The 14,069-nt window shown below is 37.6% G+C and overlaps 2 protein-coding genes across 2 annotated transcripts; both read right to left on the bottom strand.

Annotated features, from left to right (window-relative positions):
• Nucleotides 1-303: 303 nt before the first annotated feature.
• Nucleotides 304-5,008, bottom strand: LOC121960418 (complement C1q subcomponent subunit C-like). Its single transcript, XM_042510092.1, has 7 exons — nt 4,805-5,008; nt 4,185-4,299; nt 4,049-4,111; nt 2,843-2,996; nt 2,216-2,356; nt 1,509-1,635; nt 304-954 (listed from the first exon to the last, which is right to left on the bottom strand). The coding sequence occupies exons 2-7, from the start codon at nt 4,288-4,290 to the stop codon at nt 823-825; spliced, it is 723 nt and encodes a 240-aa protein (XP_042366026.1). The 5' UTR covers nt 4,291-4,299; nt 4,805-5,008; the 3' UTR covers nt 304-822.
• Nucleotides 5,009-8,059: 3,051 nt separating this feature from the next.
• On the bottom strand, nt 8,060-13,465 carry c1qa (complement component 1, q subcomponent, A chain). The gene is made up of 7 exons (XM_042493966.1): nt 13,360-13,465; nt 11,610-11,782; nt 10,757-10,933; nt 10,092-10,171; nt 9,549-9,665; nt 9,240-9,326; nt 8,060-8,469 (listed from the first exon to the last, which is right to left on the bottom strand). Exons 2-7 carry the CDS (start codon nt 11,770-11,772, stop codon nt 8,317-8,319), a joined length of 777 nt encoding a protein of 258 aa, XP_042349900.1. The 5' UTR covers nt 11,773-11,782; nt 13,360-13,465; the 3' UTR covers nt 8,060-8,316.
• Nucleotides 13,466-14,069: the final 604 nt, after the last annotated feature.

The raw sequence follows: 14,069 nt of genomic DNA on the forward strand, positions 1-14,069 counted from the left end.
AGGTACTCCTGTGTGCCTCGCTGTTTTGCCAGCCTTTGTGTCTTCAGAGTTTTTTCCATGTGCTCAGCCTTCACCAGAGAATTCAGCTAGCTTCCTGCCTCCGCTGCCTGCTCCTTTGGTTTTTCCCCTTTGTACAATAAACTTTTTCTACATACATACATGCCCTACAAAACCTAACAATGAAAGCAATCCTAATTTTGCCACTTGTACGCTTTTAATCTAAATTTGCATTTGCCTAATTAAAAAATGGAGGAAAAGGCAGGAAAAGGAGACATTACATTACAATACAAAGTGTTCTGGTGATTTTTTTCAGCTGTTTATTTGGGTTTATTGAGGGTTTTCAGCTCAAGAGATCACTTACAGACAGAGAAGATGAAATCACTGCATCACATTAAATTGTGTCCGATATGAAATATCCAAATGTAGTTTACACAGAGTTTCAAATAAAATAAGACAAGTTATTACTCCTCCCCAGCTAGCAATTTTTGGTTCTTAAAGTGTTCTGAGAATGGTACAATTTTAGTTTGCAGAATGTTCTGGAGTTCATTTTCTATAAACATTTAAAAAAAAATTTTTTTTTTAATGTGAAAATATCACGAAATTACATTTTCATTTAAAAAAAAAGTCTAAGTCCTTAATAACACGTTTTGAATGTTTGTGGGTATGTTTTTTTTTTTAAAAAAAGACGATTATAAGCTCTGTCACCTAGTTTCTCAGTCAGAATTTAACCTAACAGGGACATTATTTGAAATGATAAACATCCTTAAAACTTAGGATTGTTACCATAAAAAATGTTTATTAAAAGGCTGTATTTTGGGACAGTTAAGGTTGCAGCAAGAAGCCGGAGAAGATGCTGTAACCTTCTCTTTTTCCTCTCATCCCTCTGTAATCTTGCGTTTCCAGCCAAACCTCCTGATCTCTCGACAGGTAGACCGCCAGGCCGCCTGCAGTCACCTGAAATCATTTAAAATGTAAGAAGTACTTTATTATGTTTAATAGTTATAGAGAGCAGAATTCAACATCAAGTACTGCTACTAATCACATCTACCCATATACTGAAATTTTAAAGGACTATCAAATCTTTACATCGAAATCATTTAAATTCTTAGAAAACATTATTTAAAACATGGGGGAAAAGCAATGAACAAATAAATTGCAAGAAGTAAGTAGATTTAGTCAGCTTTTTAAAAGGAAAAGAAGCTAGGGAAAAACTATAGTTGTAATTATTACATATTTCAAATTATGTCAGATTTTTTTTTTCTCAGTTTTTAGGTCATTTCCTTGTTTGTTTGCTATTCACCTTTTAAAATTAATTAATTAATTAATTAATGTTTTTATCTGACAAATTTTCAGGTCATTTTCTTGTACTTTTTTTTTTTAACTAATTTCTTGCAACTGTTGGGGTCATTTCTTTTGTTACTCCTTGCCTTCTTCCCATGTTTTTGAAAGAAAGTATCATTTGGTGGCACAATATCATAACATATCATAGTATTATTTTATGCTCGTACCTGTCTCCTGGTGCGGCGATGATCGCAGAACGATGTCAGCAGCTTGTTGTCCAGCTTCATCAGCACACACAGTCGCTCATCCAAAGAGGCGTGATACACAAAGTAGTACCTTCCTGGGACGCGACACCTGCAACACACAACCATGAATCACCTAAAAGTGGATTTTTTTTTCTATCTGGCTGTGAAACTTGATCACACTGACACTATTTTTGCTTTAAACATTGCAGCTTAATTAGGGAGTTATTTTTATCTATGCTTGTGCTCTCTATGGATGACTTTCTGTCAGTCCACCCTTTGGTTCAGACCGAAACATCTCAACAATTATTGGATTTTCCTGATTTTTTGTGCAGTCATTCTTGGTCCCCAGAGAAACAACCCTGCTGATTTTGCCTGACACGCCACCATGAGGTTCACATTTACAGTTTTGAATGAAACGGCTAAGCTATATAGCTGGATTTCAGTGACTTTTGGTTGAGTCTTTCCAGCCAATTCGTCAAATGATGGACACCTTGCAGCCCCATGCCTGAGGGACACAAATCAAGAGAGGGGTCTGGGGCCCTTCTCTGGGAGATTTTGAGGGTCAGACTCTTTTCTCATTTCCTACATTCTGATGAATTCTTATGCATCAATTTGTGTTCAAATTTTGTTTGATAATCAAACAAATTCTTGAAATAAATTCTTTGATGAGCAAAAAGGCGGTTTCTCACCGGAAGTGTCCTGTTGTGGTGTCGTAGTCATTGTTGATGTTGGTGATAACATTGGTGAACCGAATGACACTGGCTTTCTCCGGGTATTCGTTGGTTCCTCGGGCCACACTGAAGGCCACTTGCTGCTGGACTCCAGCGATCCTACAGCCACAGGGACAACACAGAGTGAAAGCTGGATCAGGGCAAAAGCAAACTGTGGGTCCCCAGTTAACCCCCGCTATTGTTAATTAAAAGTAAGAACCATGTCAGCATAATATCGAACAGAATATTGAAGGTTTTAAATTTTGACACAGGGCCCCTTTGTAAGACAAGCTTTTAAGATGAAGTAAAAATGCACAAGTAGTCTTTTCAATTTCATCGTAATCGCCCTCACTGTTTCGTCGTATTTGCCCTGTTTGCCCGGTCAGAAATCAAATCTTCATCCTTAGCTGCGATTTGTTGGATTTTTTTTAAAGAGAGGCTGTTTAATGTTATTTTGTTTTCAGTGTAGGTTTCTGGTCATGTTGAATTCAGTGAAAATAAGTTCCTCAAATTTGAACGACTGAAAGAAAACTGAACAGAAACTCTGTTTCTGTCGTCCTCCTTAGAAAACCTTTGCCTTACTCAAGGGTTTGTCTGATAACCTACCCTGATTCTCCTGGTTCTCCTGGAGGTCCAGCAATCCCAGGGTCCCCTGGTTCTCCTGGTTCCCCACTCTGACCTCGTTTACCAGGAAATCCCATCAGCCCCGGTTCCCCCTTCTCTCCTTTCTGAGGGCCAAGGCCACCGTGCCACACTGCTCCTGTAAACAGCAACAACAGGCTGGTTTTTGCTGTTTGTACAAATATCTGATGTATAAAAAGTAACGCACCATGTGCTGACGGGACTAAAGATGGAAGTAGCATAAAGCACTAAAGTCTGTTTAAGGTTGCAGTTTGGTGGGTCAGACAAACACAGAACTTTCCCCCAGGAGACTGGTGTTTGTGTCCTCTGTGAAACCAGCTGAACTTTAATTTGTTTACAAGATTTAGGAGAAATTAGTGCCATTTAGTGGTGAAGATTGCAGATTACAGCCAGCTGAAACTTCAGGAGGTTTCTCCCTCTCCAAAACAAGCGGACCAAGTGATTAAAACGAGTAAAGACACTGAATAAAGTAGTTTCACTATACAAATAAATATTTTTTGGACCTTGGTTGTTGCAGATGGGCTTCTTACTATTGTGATCGACAGGAAAGCGTTTGGTTTGTCCATTCTGGGCTACTGTAGAAACATGGCTGTGCAACATGAGGATCTCCATGAACAAGGACCTCGCCTTACGTAGATATAAAGGGCCCTTATTAAGGGAACAAAAACACAATGATCCTCATCTTCAGGTAATTATACACCAAAGTAGGCATACTTATATTATATTCCATTTCTGCCTATATAGCCCCCTAAATTTTACACACTGGACCTTTAAGTACAAAACGTGATGAAATCCAACCATGTTCTTTTTCCTAAACCAAACCTATGTAACTTTCAGTATGCAACACGTCAACAGAGGAGAAGTCGTATAATATCGTGAAAGACGTCGTTTAACATCACTCAGTGGAAACACAGTCATCTCACAATTGTGTTTTAGCAAAACACAATTGTCTGAAATATTGCACACATTTTGTGCAAATCTGTAACATTTTGGGACATTTTTGTGGCGTACAAACATTTCTTGACGTCTGTGTTGTTTCCTTCACTGTATTATATCTTGCATCTGTATAAACTTTAGATGTGTCTGTATGGCCGCTCTTAACTAAATTAACTGTGTTTATAATACGTGTGTGTGTGTGTGTGTGTGTGTGTGTGTGTGTGTGTTGGACACCTGGCTGTCCTTTCTGTCCTTTCTCTCCATCACGGCCGTCTCGGCCAGGCAGCCCAGGAATACCTGAGGATGGAGACACACAGATAAACAAACAAAAGAAGACAAACAAAAATATACACAAACATGCAGCACTTACCTGGCATCCCGGGCATCCCTGTTGCCGGGCAGGTCTCCATGGCAACAAGCAGGGGCGTGGCCAATGAGAGCAGGGCACCGATCACAAGAAAACGACGATAAAGCATGATGGAGATCTTAACAGGGAGAAAAGGAGACGAGAAGATGAGAAGGAGACAGGGCGGTGAGAAGAGAGGAGGTAAGAGGAGGTGATTATAAACAACAAGTAGGAAAGAGGAGGAAATACAAAAACAACAGAGCAAGTCCCAATCCAATCCAAATTTATTTAAATATAAAATAAAAGACCCGAAACAGTTTGCAAAAAGGCGTTAAACCCACATGGTAAAACCACAAAACTGTCAACTATAAATGAAAGGAAAGGAGAGGAGGAAACAAAGGTTAGAGGGAGAGAAGGAAAGGAGTGGAGGATCTTCTGATCTGAGAAAGTCGCTTCAAAGTGTCACAAACAAAACAAAATCTTTTAGCATATAAAAAAAAAGTACAATCATAACAATAAAGAAAGTACAAACAGGACATCATGAGATTCTCTTTTACAAAAAATGACAGTGACGTCAATCTAGTAAACTGTAACTAACACATAGTATATGTGGAAAATCAAATTATTAAATGTATAAAACTCACCTGAGAGAGCAGACAGAAGAATAAAACCCGCTCCGCTGAGTTCAGATCAAAGTGAAGCAAGGCTCCGAGTCCTGCAGCAGCCGGAGGAGGAAGCCGACACAAAACCAAAGATTCAGCAGCTTCTACCTCGGAGATTGTTTTCTGAGCTTGTTGTGCGCAGTTCTGCAATTTTGGGAAATGATTGAGATCTGGAAGGACGAGTGAGAGAGGGAGAAAGAGAGAAATGAGACATTTGATGTGTGTTCATCGACAGTTTCTGTATAAAGGCTCACCAAATGTTCTTGACACCAGCAAAATAAAGTATAAATAAGTCAACTAACAAGCATTTTGCCTCTATTGTTGTCCATAAACTATTAAAAAACACAACAATGAGCCACACTGTTACACTGGGTAACATGTTCCTTCAATACCATGAACACACACTGTAGTTTATTTTGACTCAGTCCCAAACTGCTGCCACAAATATTCATTTTGCTCAAAATATAGATGAATCTGCTGCTGAAAATAGCAACCCAGTGACAAGAAAACATGTGGATATTTAACATTTGTACGTTATCGTGTAAAAGATATGTCGACACTTAATAACAAACGCTGTGGAGGTTTGGTTATTTTTTGCATAAAAAACCACCTGGTTATAGTTAGGGAGAGACTTTTTTTAGGCTTCAATTCCGTTTTGGCAGCAAACTCCCAGTACGTTTACATGATGTTAGAAAAAGTCAAATTATTGTGTTGGTCCGACTATTACTGGACTTTTAAAATACGTGTAAAGATAAGATAAGATAAGATAAGATAAGATAAGATCAGATAAGATAAACCTTTAATAGTCCCACAATGGGAAAATTTGCACTGTTACAGCAGCAAGGTGTGTATGAGATAAGCAAGCAAAAAGAACAATATACAGAGTAAAAATTATGGTGCAATAATGGAGAAAAGAAAGGTACAACAGTAAAAAACAAGGTGGAAACCCAACAGTTTTTTTTTGTTTTTTTTTACATCAATTGCACATGGAAGATGATTCCACTTGTGAAAAATTGTGCTTTAGTATAAATACAGTCCAATGTAAGTTCAGTCCAAAAATGTAAGTTTGACTGAAATCGAACTAAATCTAATCTCTCTAAATCAGACTTACACACTCAGATAATTCAGTTGGAAGTCATGCTATTCTGTCATGTAAACACCTTAGGTCTATAAAAATATCTCAAAAGGGAGAATATCTCCACCTGTTTTGGTGGAGTCGGACCTACTTCTGTCAAATTGATTCTTCCCTGGTGCTTGTGAACTGGGCCAGCAGTCCAATTAAATGACTTAAATGATGAATTTTGTGTGTTTCATGTATTTTTCCTGGATTTTGTGCTGTGTTTTTGTTGCTGTGTTTCTGGGTGCTTTTAGAGGCTGGGTGTGGCTCTGCATGCATGTCTGTTGCTCGTTTCTCAATTAACAACTGCAGCTCAAAAGCTCTGGTCTCTCACTTTCAGGCTGCTGGATTTGTTTCTGCTCCTCATAGTGGTTCTGATGGCTCATCCCCAGTGTTGGTTTCAGTGAACATTGTTCCAAGGTGATTCTCTAGTGTTTTTTGGTTCATGACAATTTGCTCCCTTCTCTATTTCCGGTGCCCCTCCAGCACCTCAGCCACGCGCCGCCCAGCCTCTCACCTCTTGTGCTGTCAGCCACAGCTCCCTCAGTGCCGTAGTCCACATGGCTTTCCAGCCTCAGCCACACCTCAGGTACTTCAACTCCAGCCTCTCACCACCAGCCTCATTTCAGTCTGCCTGTTTCATCCACCTGCAAATTGCAAATAAACGGATGACTTTTTACCCCTTTAGTTACACTAATTTGGCTTTTACCATAACTCGACTAAACTGCAGGTAAATGTATTGAATCTTTCATTAAAAAGCATCTGCTTTTTGTGCCACTATCGCTGGGTTGTTGCAAAACATCCTTGTTTGGTGGTTGAAACACTGCTAAAAAACACAGCAATGACTCACTTAAATCCCAAGTTTTGTTGTGTGTTGGTCTCAAACAGTTGTCTAAAGCTTGTTGGGTGTCTTGTCTTAGTGGTACGCTATCCACCATCACATCCACACCCCAATACTACATAATTTTAGACACATTAATATATCTATGAAATTTGTAAATGTAATATATTCATGGTTTGCAGAAATGCCAAAATTTTCTTCAGGTGACAGGAAAATAATCCCAAAGAAATGTGATCCCAGTCATACCTGACCTCAATATAACATAATTACAAGATTTTTATCATTTTCTCAGATTTCTTAAATTCTGCCCCTGAGAAATAGCCATCATCTTGTCTTAGCTTGATCCTAATTTAAGACCTTAAAATGCTGTTTTTCTCTATCTCTCTATCTTTATTTGTATGAAATAATCAACTCTTGCATTAACAGAAAGATCCAAAAGAAAACTTGATGGGCTTATAAATGAATCTGCACAATTTGTGAATTTTCCTAAGTGATCAAATTCTGTGTATTTGTATCTGTTCTCAGACTTGTCTCACTTCTGAGAAGCCTACGAGCACAGCAAAACAACTCCCTCTGATTTATTGTTTTGCTCTTTTAGTAATCTCCCAATAAGAAGATTATTTATTTCTGATGAACAAAAGAAAAGACTTTTGTGAGCAGCACACTTTTCCTCTGGGGAGTGACTCAGACAAGTCACAAAGTATCGAGGGATGGGATCTTTTGACAGTAACAAAAATCTCCTTGTGCGTGTTTCCATGTGGTGTTGGTGTGACGAAACAAACACAAAATACTGGAAGGAAGAGGTTGACCAAGGACATGCCAAAGAGGCAAAAGTTTACCCAAAACAAGAAGTGTGCAGAGAAACAAAAATGTTTCACTTCCAGGACCTTCAGAGGGGTCACACTAAATAATGTAATGTGATGAGGTTAAATAAAAAGTAAAGAAAACATTTCAGCAGTTTATTAGAAATGTTAGATTTGCACAAAACTTAAGCAATATATTTTGACATTTGCTACGACATGTTATTGTGATAAATGGAAGTGTATTTCAAAACTGACGTGTTTGCATTAGACGTATTTTATATTCACAATTTCAGTTTGTGCAATTTCAATTTGAGGGTTAATGGAAACCTGTCTAATGTAACACTCTGATGCTAAAGTGATTAAAACAATAACAGCTGAAAGACATTTGTTATTGTTTTTTTTGAAGGGGGGGGGTTGGCTCGTGTATGTGTGAGGCAAGGAATTACATGCATGTCTTTAATCTCATCACACACACACACACTCAATAATAAACTTTAATATGTTTTCGTGGTGTTCACAGACAAAGTCAGCATTAAAAGGATATTAGCATGAGTCAGAATGACGGAAACAGAAACAAACCCAAAGTTACGTCTGGGTTCGTAAAAAAAAAAAAAAAAGAAAAAATCACAATTTTACTATCCTGTGACATTATGTAGCAGGGTTAAGTCTTTCTTTGGTTTTTAGACTCAATGCTGGAGTGAAATTATTGAGTGTATGACTGTGAATGACAACTTTATTCTGGATTTGAGAAGAGCAGGAAGCCGTTGAAGATTATCTGTTTTTCTTGGGTGTCTGCCATTGCTGACGTTTTCTGCTGATCCTTGAAGGACTCGAGCCAGACCCTCTGTCCGGCTGTCAGCTGTAAGACCACGCCGCCCGACAGCACCTGCATCAGACAATTACAGCCGGGAAAAGCGTTACTGCAAGTGAAAGTGTTACGAAATGTTACTTCAGTACAAGTACATACTCCTAATCAGCAAAATGTTCTCAAAGTATCAAAAGAAAAAAGTGCTCATTAGGGTACTTTCAAAGTGATATAGCATTACAGACGTACCTTCAGACCTACCTTTTTAGTTTGGCTTTTAATTGAACTTTATTTATACATTTTTTCACAGTTTTACTACTTCCTATATCATTTTATCTTATAATTTTAAACATATTTATTTATTATTTTACTGTGTGTCGTTATCTTGTCATTTACCTATTTTTTATAGTTAGTTTACTTTTTATAGTATTTTACTTATTTATTTTCTTATTCTTATTCTTATTCTTATTCTTATTCTTATTATTCTTATTCTTATTCTTATTCTTATCATCACTTTATCTATTTATGTTTTTGGTTATTTATTTACTTACTTTATGGTAGACTTTCCTCAGTTTCTGGTTTTATAGGTACAGTCTGTTTGTATGACAAGTGCTGTACAAATAAAGTCTGATTGATTAACTGATTGACTGATTTATATAGAATATCGTATTATTCTGTATTCATCACTAACAAATACATGTAGGAGCAATGGAGGCAGAAGCTGTGGGGGCTCCACAGATAAATATACCACAGATGTCTAGTGGGTCAGAAGTGATAACTGAGAGGAATACTACATGAGTCTGTACGTCATGAGTACTACATGAGTCTGTATGTTGTCTGCAGACACTGACCTGGTCTTGGGCATTGTTCCTGGTGTAATCACAGAATCCCAGCTTGTTAGTCAGAGCGTTGCTGGCTATATTCAGACACATGCTGACCTGAGAAACAAAAACACACAGGACAGCTTTGAAGCAGACCGGTGACGGAGCTGGAGGTGCAGTGTACACATCTCAATTTTAAAGTGTCTGCAGGTTGATGTTTAATGACAATGATGAAAACTGTCTGCAAGTAAAACATATTCTGAAGACCAAATATGTGAAAGATTTTACGAATGGTTGAAATTTATTCTAATAGCAGTAAAAAAAAGACAGTTGTGTTACCTTGGCAACCGAGTGGAAGGTGAAGTAATAAACACCAGATATTCTGCAGGTGAAGTGACCCGTGGCTGCGTTAAAGTCCTCAGGTTTGTTGACCACGGTAGTCTGGTAGGTTACCACCTGATACACACACACACACACACACACACACACACACACACACACACACACACACAATGAGCTGATACGATCATAAAAATGTGAAAGAAAGAAGGATAAAGCCTCGGACTTCTCTTTCTAAAATGTAGAGGAGTAGAATATAAAGGACAAGGTACAAGTACCTCAAAGTTCACTAATAACTGTACAGTATTTGAGTAAATGTAGTTAGTTTCTTTCCACCACTGTCTGTAAAAACAGACCTTAATTAAACTTAAATTAAATGCAATGCCTTTTTTTCTTTTAGTCACTTTTAGCAGACAAAGAACTGAAGAAAAGGAATAAAGAAAAGACTTCATTTATTAACAGATATTTTGCAGATTTAAAAACATTTAGAGATAAAACAGCAGAGAGACAGACAGAGGAGGTGTAATGGATGACAGACTGAACCTGGCCGACGCGAGGATAACTATTCACGGTCCTGATCACTGAAAAGGCTGAACGGGCCTGCTGGGGGGAGTGCCGTCCTCCTGGAAGAAAACACACACACACACACACACACACACACACACAAACAATTTTGTTGTTCAGTTGTTACTGTATTCCATTTTTTGTGCAAAACTTGAACAATATTCTGTCTTTTCTTTCTTTTCTTGTCTAACTGTCGATACAAACATAACCAAAAGTGCTACAGTTGCAAACATTGTTGCACCTGCTGCATTATGCTGGAAGCAGCGAGTTCCTACCGATAAGCACATAGCCAAAGCAACGTGTGACCCATAAAAGCCAAAAAAAAAATGTTTCCATTGCAGTTTTGCGAAATTAGACTTTTTCAAATCACCTGAAATTCCACCTCATGTGAGCGTAAAAACATATTTGCGATAAGGAGATTTTTCAAAATCGACGTTTCCATATATTATATTTGCAATTTCAGTTTGGGTGATTTGAGGGTTATTGGAAACTTAATGAAGTATATTGTTACTTACACATTTAACTAAGCTAACTCCCCTTTTCATTTAATTTGTTTAGGTGCTGAAGCAGGCGGTTTCGGTTCTGCTGTTCGTCAGGAACAGTTTCTATGTGCAGACTGTGGGGACAGAATTTCGTTCCGTTACCTTGGCCACTTTTCTTCCCGTCGGCACCGGGGCGACCGACCTCTCCGGGGTTACCCATTGCTCCCAGATGTCCACGGTAACCTTTAGGACCCATCACGCCTGGTGGGCCCCGGTTCCCCATCTCCCCCCTCAGCCTCAGCAGGACGGCTGCATCCACCGGACCATTGGCTATCACCGCTGGAGACAAACAGATAAATGCAGTTTTAAATACCAAGAGAGAGTCATTTAGCACCATGTTGCTCCCTGCTGTTTTAGGTGGACACCCAAGATTAGTGTCACCAAGATTAGAGTTGAGTAATAACCACAACAGTGCAGAACATTATGATGTCACAGACAAGTTGACTTTTGACCTCATGGATTTAAAATGTCCAAACTTCATCATTTTATCCTGTTAGAAATTCGTGTGACATTGTGTCATAATTAGCGTATGAATGCTTGAGTTATGGCTAAAAAACATGTTTTGAGACCTTTGACCACCAAATTCTCATGATTTACTCTGTGAGCTCAAGTGAATGTTTGTGCCAAATTTGAAGAAATTATTTCAAGGTGTCCTTGAGATATTGCTGCCACGAGAATAAGATGGATGCAACGTCACAGCATACTTGACCTTTGATCCTTGACCACAAAACTGAAATCAGTTCATCCCTGAGTCAAAGTGGACGGTCGCACCAAATTTGACAACGTTCCCTCAAGGGGCGCTTGAGATATCGCATTTATGAGAGGACAGACAGACGCACTGACTGACAGACGGACAACCCAAAAACATAATTCTGGTTATGGCTATTTTAGGTGTAGAGAAATAAAAACTATAACATACCATAAAACAGCTGCAGAAATCTGTCTGTCTTTTTACCTGGCTCTCCTTTCTCTCCCTTCGGTCCAGGATATCCATCTCGGCCCCGTGCTCCAGCCTCTCCCGCCTGGCCGTCCATCCCTCTACAGCTCACATCACACCGGCCAGTCGTCAGCAGCAAGGCCACGCCCGCCAGAGCCGCCAGCCCATAATAACCTCCCATGGTCCAAACACTAGATTTCAACAATTAATGATGTTTAGAAGAAGAAGATGTTGGAAGTGACGATGGACAACAGAACAAAAGAGAAAGGTGATGAAAAAAAACAACGTAAGATGTCAAATTATTTGTTGGAGGCAATTAATTTGAATTTGAGGGTTTTGGCAGCACATCGTAGGCATTTTCTGTGTTAATATCAACATTTGTAGAATTAATATTTTCATTTATTCATCCACTATAATTCATCCATTTAAGCATTCATGTTAGGAAGCAAGTTTTAACCCTTTGAAATCTGAGCAAATTGGTTTGATTTGTTCCAGAAACAAAAGGCGATGAACAGCTTTGCAAAAAAAAGTCCCAGATTTGTAAGAAATTTGTAAAAGGTGCCAAGAAAATGCACTGAAAATTAGTTTTTGAAAAGAGAGGAATTTATAAATATGTTATAATTTATAAAATATTGTAATAAAAAATATATAAAAAAAAACTACATTTCTGATTTGTTATAATTATATTTTTAAATCTTTTTAACTTTCTTATTTTCACTTTTCAATGTAATTTTCCTGCAACCTTTTTTTTTTTAAAAAGAAAAAAAAATAATAATAAAATTTCTGCTAATTTGTTGGGCCATGTCTTGTTAAGTTGCTCATTGCCATGCCCCTAATTTTTGAAAGAAATCAGATCAATTTGCTCAGGTTTCAAAGGTTTAAAAAAAAAACTTTTTTGCTATCTGGTTGGGTCAGTTTGGGGGGAACAATTACTTTTTATGCCCCTGAGTCAAACAAAATAAAATCTTTTATATTATGTCGTTAAAAATTTAGGAAGGATTCTAGTGGTCAGTGATGAAAACAATAAATGCTGAATAGGGATAGCTAAAATAACTTTCAAAACAATGGTGGAAATAAAGAAACATGAAAATAAATTTCTTTGAAGTCCAAATGCATCGCTCTGCAAAACAGCCGCAAGTTGATCCTGGATGCTGTGTCAGCTTTTACCCAAATTACAGACTGCTGTTTTACAGTTGAGTAGTAAAGTGTGAGAGTTAATAGCAACACATAAACTAAAACATATAATTTAACAGTAAAGGCAACTAAATATTCACTCGGATGGTTCTAGACTTTCTGTATAAAAAGTTTCAAGTTTCTGTGGCTGTCTGGAAGAATGAAAAAGAAAATAAAAACAAAATTAATTTAATTCTGAATTATTTATAATTGTGTCACAGGAGGCCATCTGAAGTGCAAAACTGCAAAACAACAACAAAAAAAAAACACTCACAGACTCAATTCTCACACAGTAACATAATGTAAAAATAAAAAGTAACTCAACTAAAGCTGAGAGACATCAAATTTGTGTGCTATCCTCTGCCAACCAACAGCATAAGAGCCACTGATTTCACTTAATATCTTTGATTAAAAACTAGCTGCAGAGGTTTTACCTTTTTTTGCAGAGTTAAAAATCATTTAGTGACTTTTATTTTTAAATTATAAAATGTTTGAGTAAAGATTTTTTGTTGTTTATGAATGTATTAATGTCGACAGCAACACATAAAAAAATACTGAAGAAAAATATTGAATGAGACATGATTTTTTTACTCACCAGCCAAGTTTTCTGTCTCACCAGCGGAGAATTGGAGCTGTGTAGAAAGGACGGGGTTTCCTTTTAAACAGATCAAGACTTCTTAATAGACTGAGGAGAGTTTTTGTGACACACACACACACACACACACACACACACAAAATCAGACAGGAAATGAAACTTGTGATCTGACAGAAAGACTGGATGTCCACAGTTGCTCCTTTGGCCAGTTTATTCACAAAGATGTTTTGGACTCATCAGAGGGGAATAGACACAGTTTTGTAATCACTGCACACAAGTGATAAGACAATGAAATGCAATTTGGATTTAACCAGAACTGCAAAAAACAAAACAAACAAAACAAATAAACAAAAAAGTATGTATCTTTCATACATAGAATATATCAAATAAAGACAAAATATTAGGAATAAGATTTTATCTACTGAATTATTCCTGCAAAACGTCCCCGTAGTAACACTGCAGAGCAGTTTGACTGCGCAGTCAGACATTTTTTTTTTAGAGTTTTAAACAACCAGAGTTAATTTAAAATTAAGATCTGAAGTTTAAAAATCCATCAGATTGAAGCCACACTCACAACCTACGATTGTGAAGCTGCAGGTCAGGTTTAAGGGGGGAAACTTTAAAGCACCAAACATACATTTTAGCATGTTTCAACCTATAAAGTTCCTTGTGAACATGACTGATTTAAAATTCAAAAAAACATGCCTCAC

The sequence above is a fragment of the Plectropomus leopardus genome, chromosome 2 (genome assembly GCF_008729295.1).
Source record: "Plectropomus leopardus isolate mb chromosome 2, YSFRI_Pleo_2.0, whole genome shotgun sequence".
In the NCBI taxonomy this organism is placed as follows: domain Eukaryota; kingdom Metazoa; phylum Chordata; class Actinopteri; order Perciformes; family Serranidae; genus Plectropomus; species Plectropomus leopardus.

Coding starts and splice junctions, on each gene's coding strand:
- LOC121960418 (XM_042510092.1), bottom strand. CDS start 4,290: ATGCTTTATCGTCGTTTTCTTGTGATCGGTGCCCTGCTCTCATTGGCC. Junction 2,997..4,048: donor AGGACAGAAAGGACAGCCAG/GTGTCCAACACA, acceptor TGCTGTTTACAG/GAGCAGTGTGGCACGGTGGC. Junction 2,357..2,842: donor GGAGAACCAGGAGAATCAGG/GTAGGTTATCAG, acceptor CTGTGGCTGTAG/GATCGCTGGAGTCCAGCAGC.
- c1qa (XM_042493966.1), bottom strand. CDS start 11,772: ATGGGAGGTTATTATGGGCTGGCGGCTCTGGCGGGCGTGGCCTTGCTG. Junction 10,172..10,756: donor CGGGAAGAAAAGTGGCCAAG/GTAACGGAACGA, acceptor GTTTTCTTCCAG/GAGGACGGCACTCCCCCCAG. Junction 8,470..9,239: donor GGAACAATGCCCAAGACCAG/GTCAGTGTCTGC, acceptor TGTCTGATGCAG/GTGCTGTCGGGCGGCGTGGT.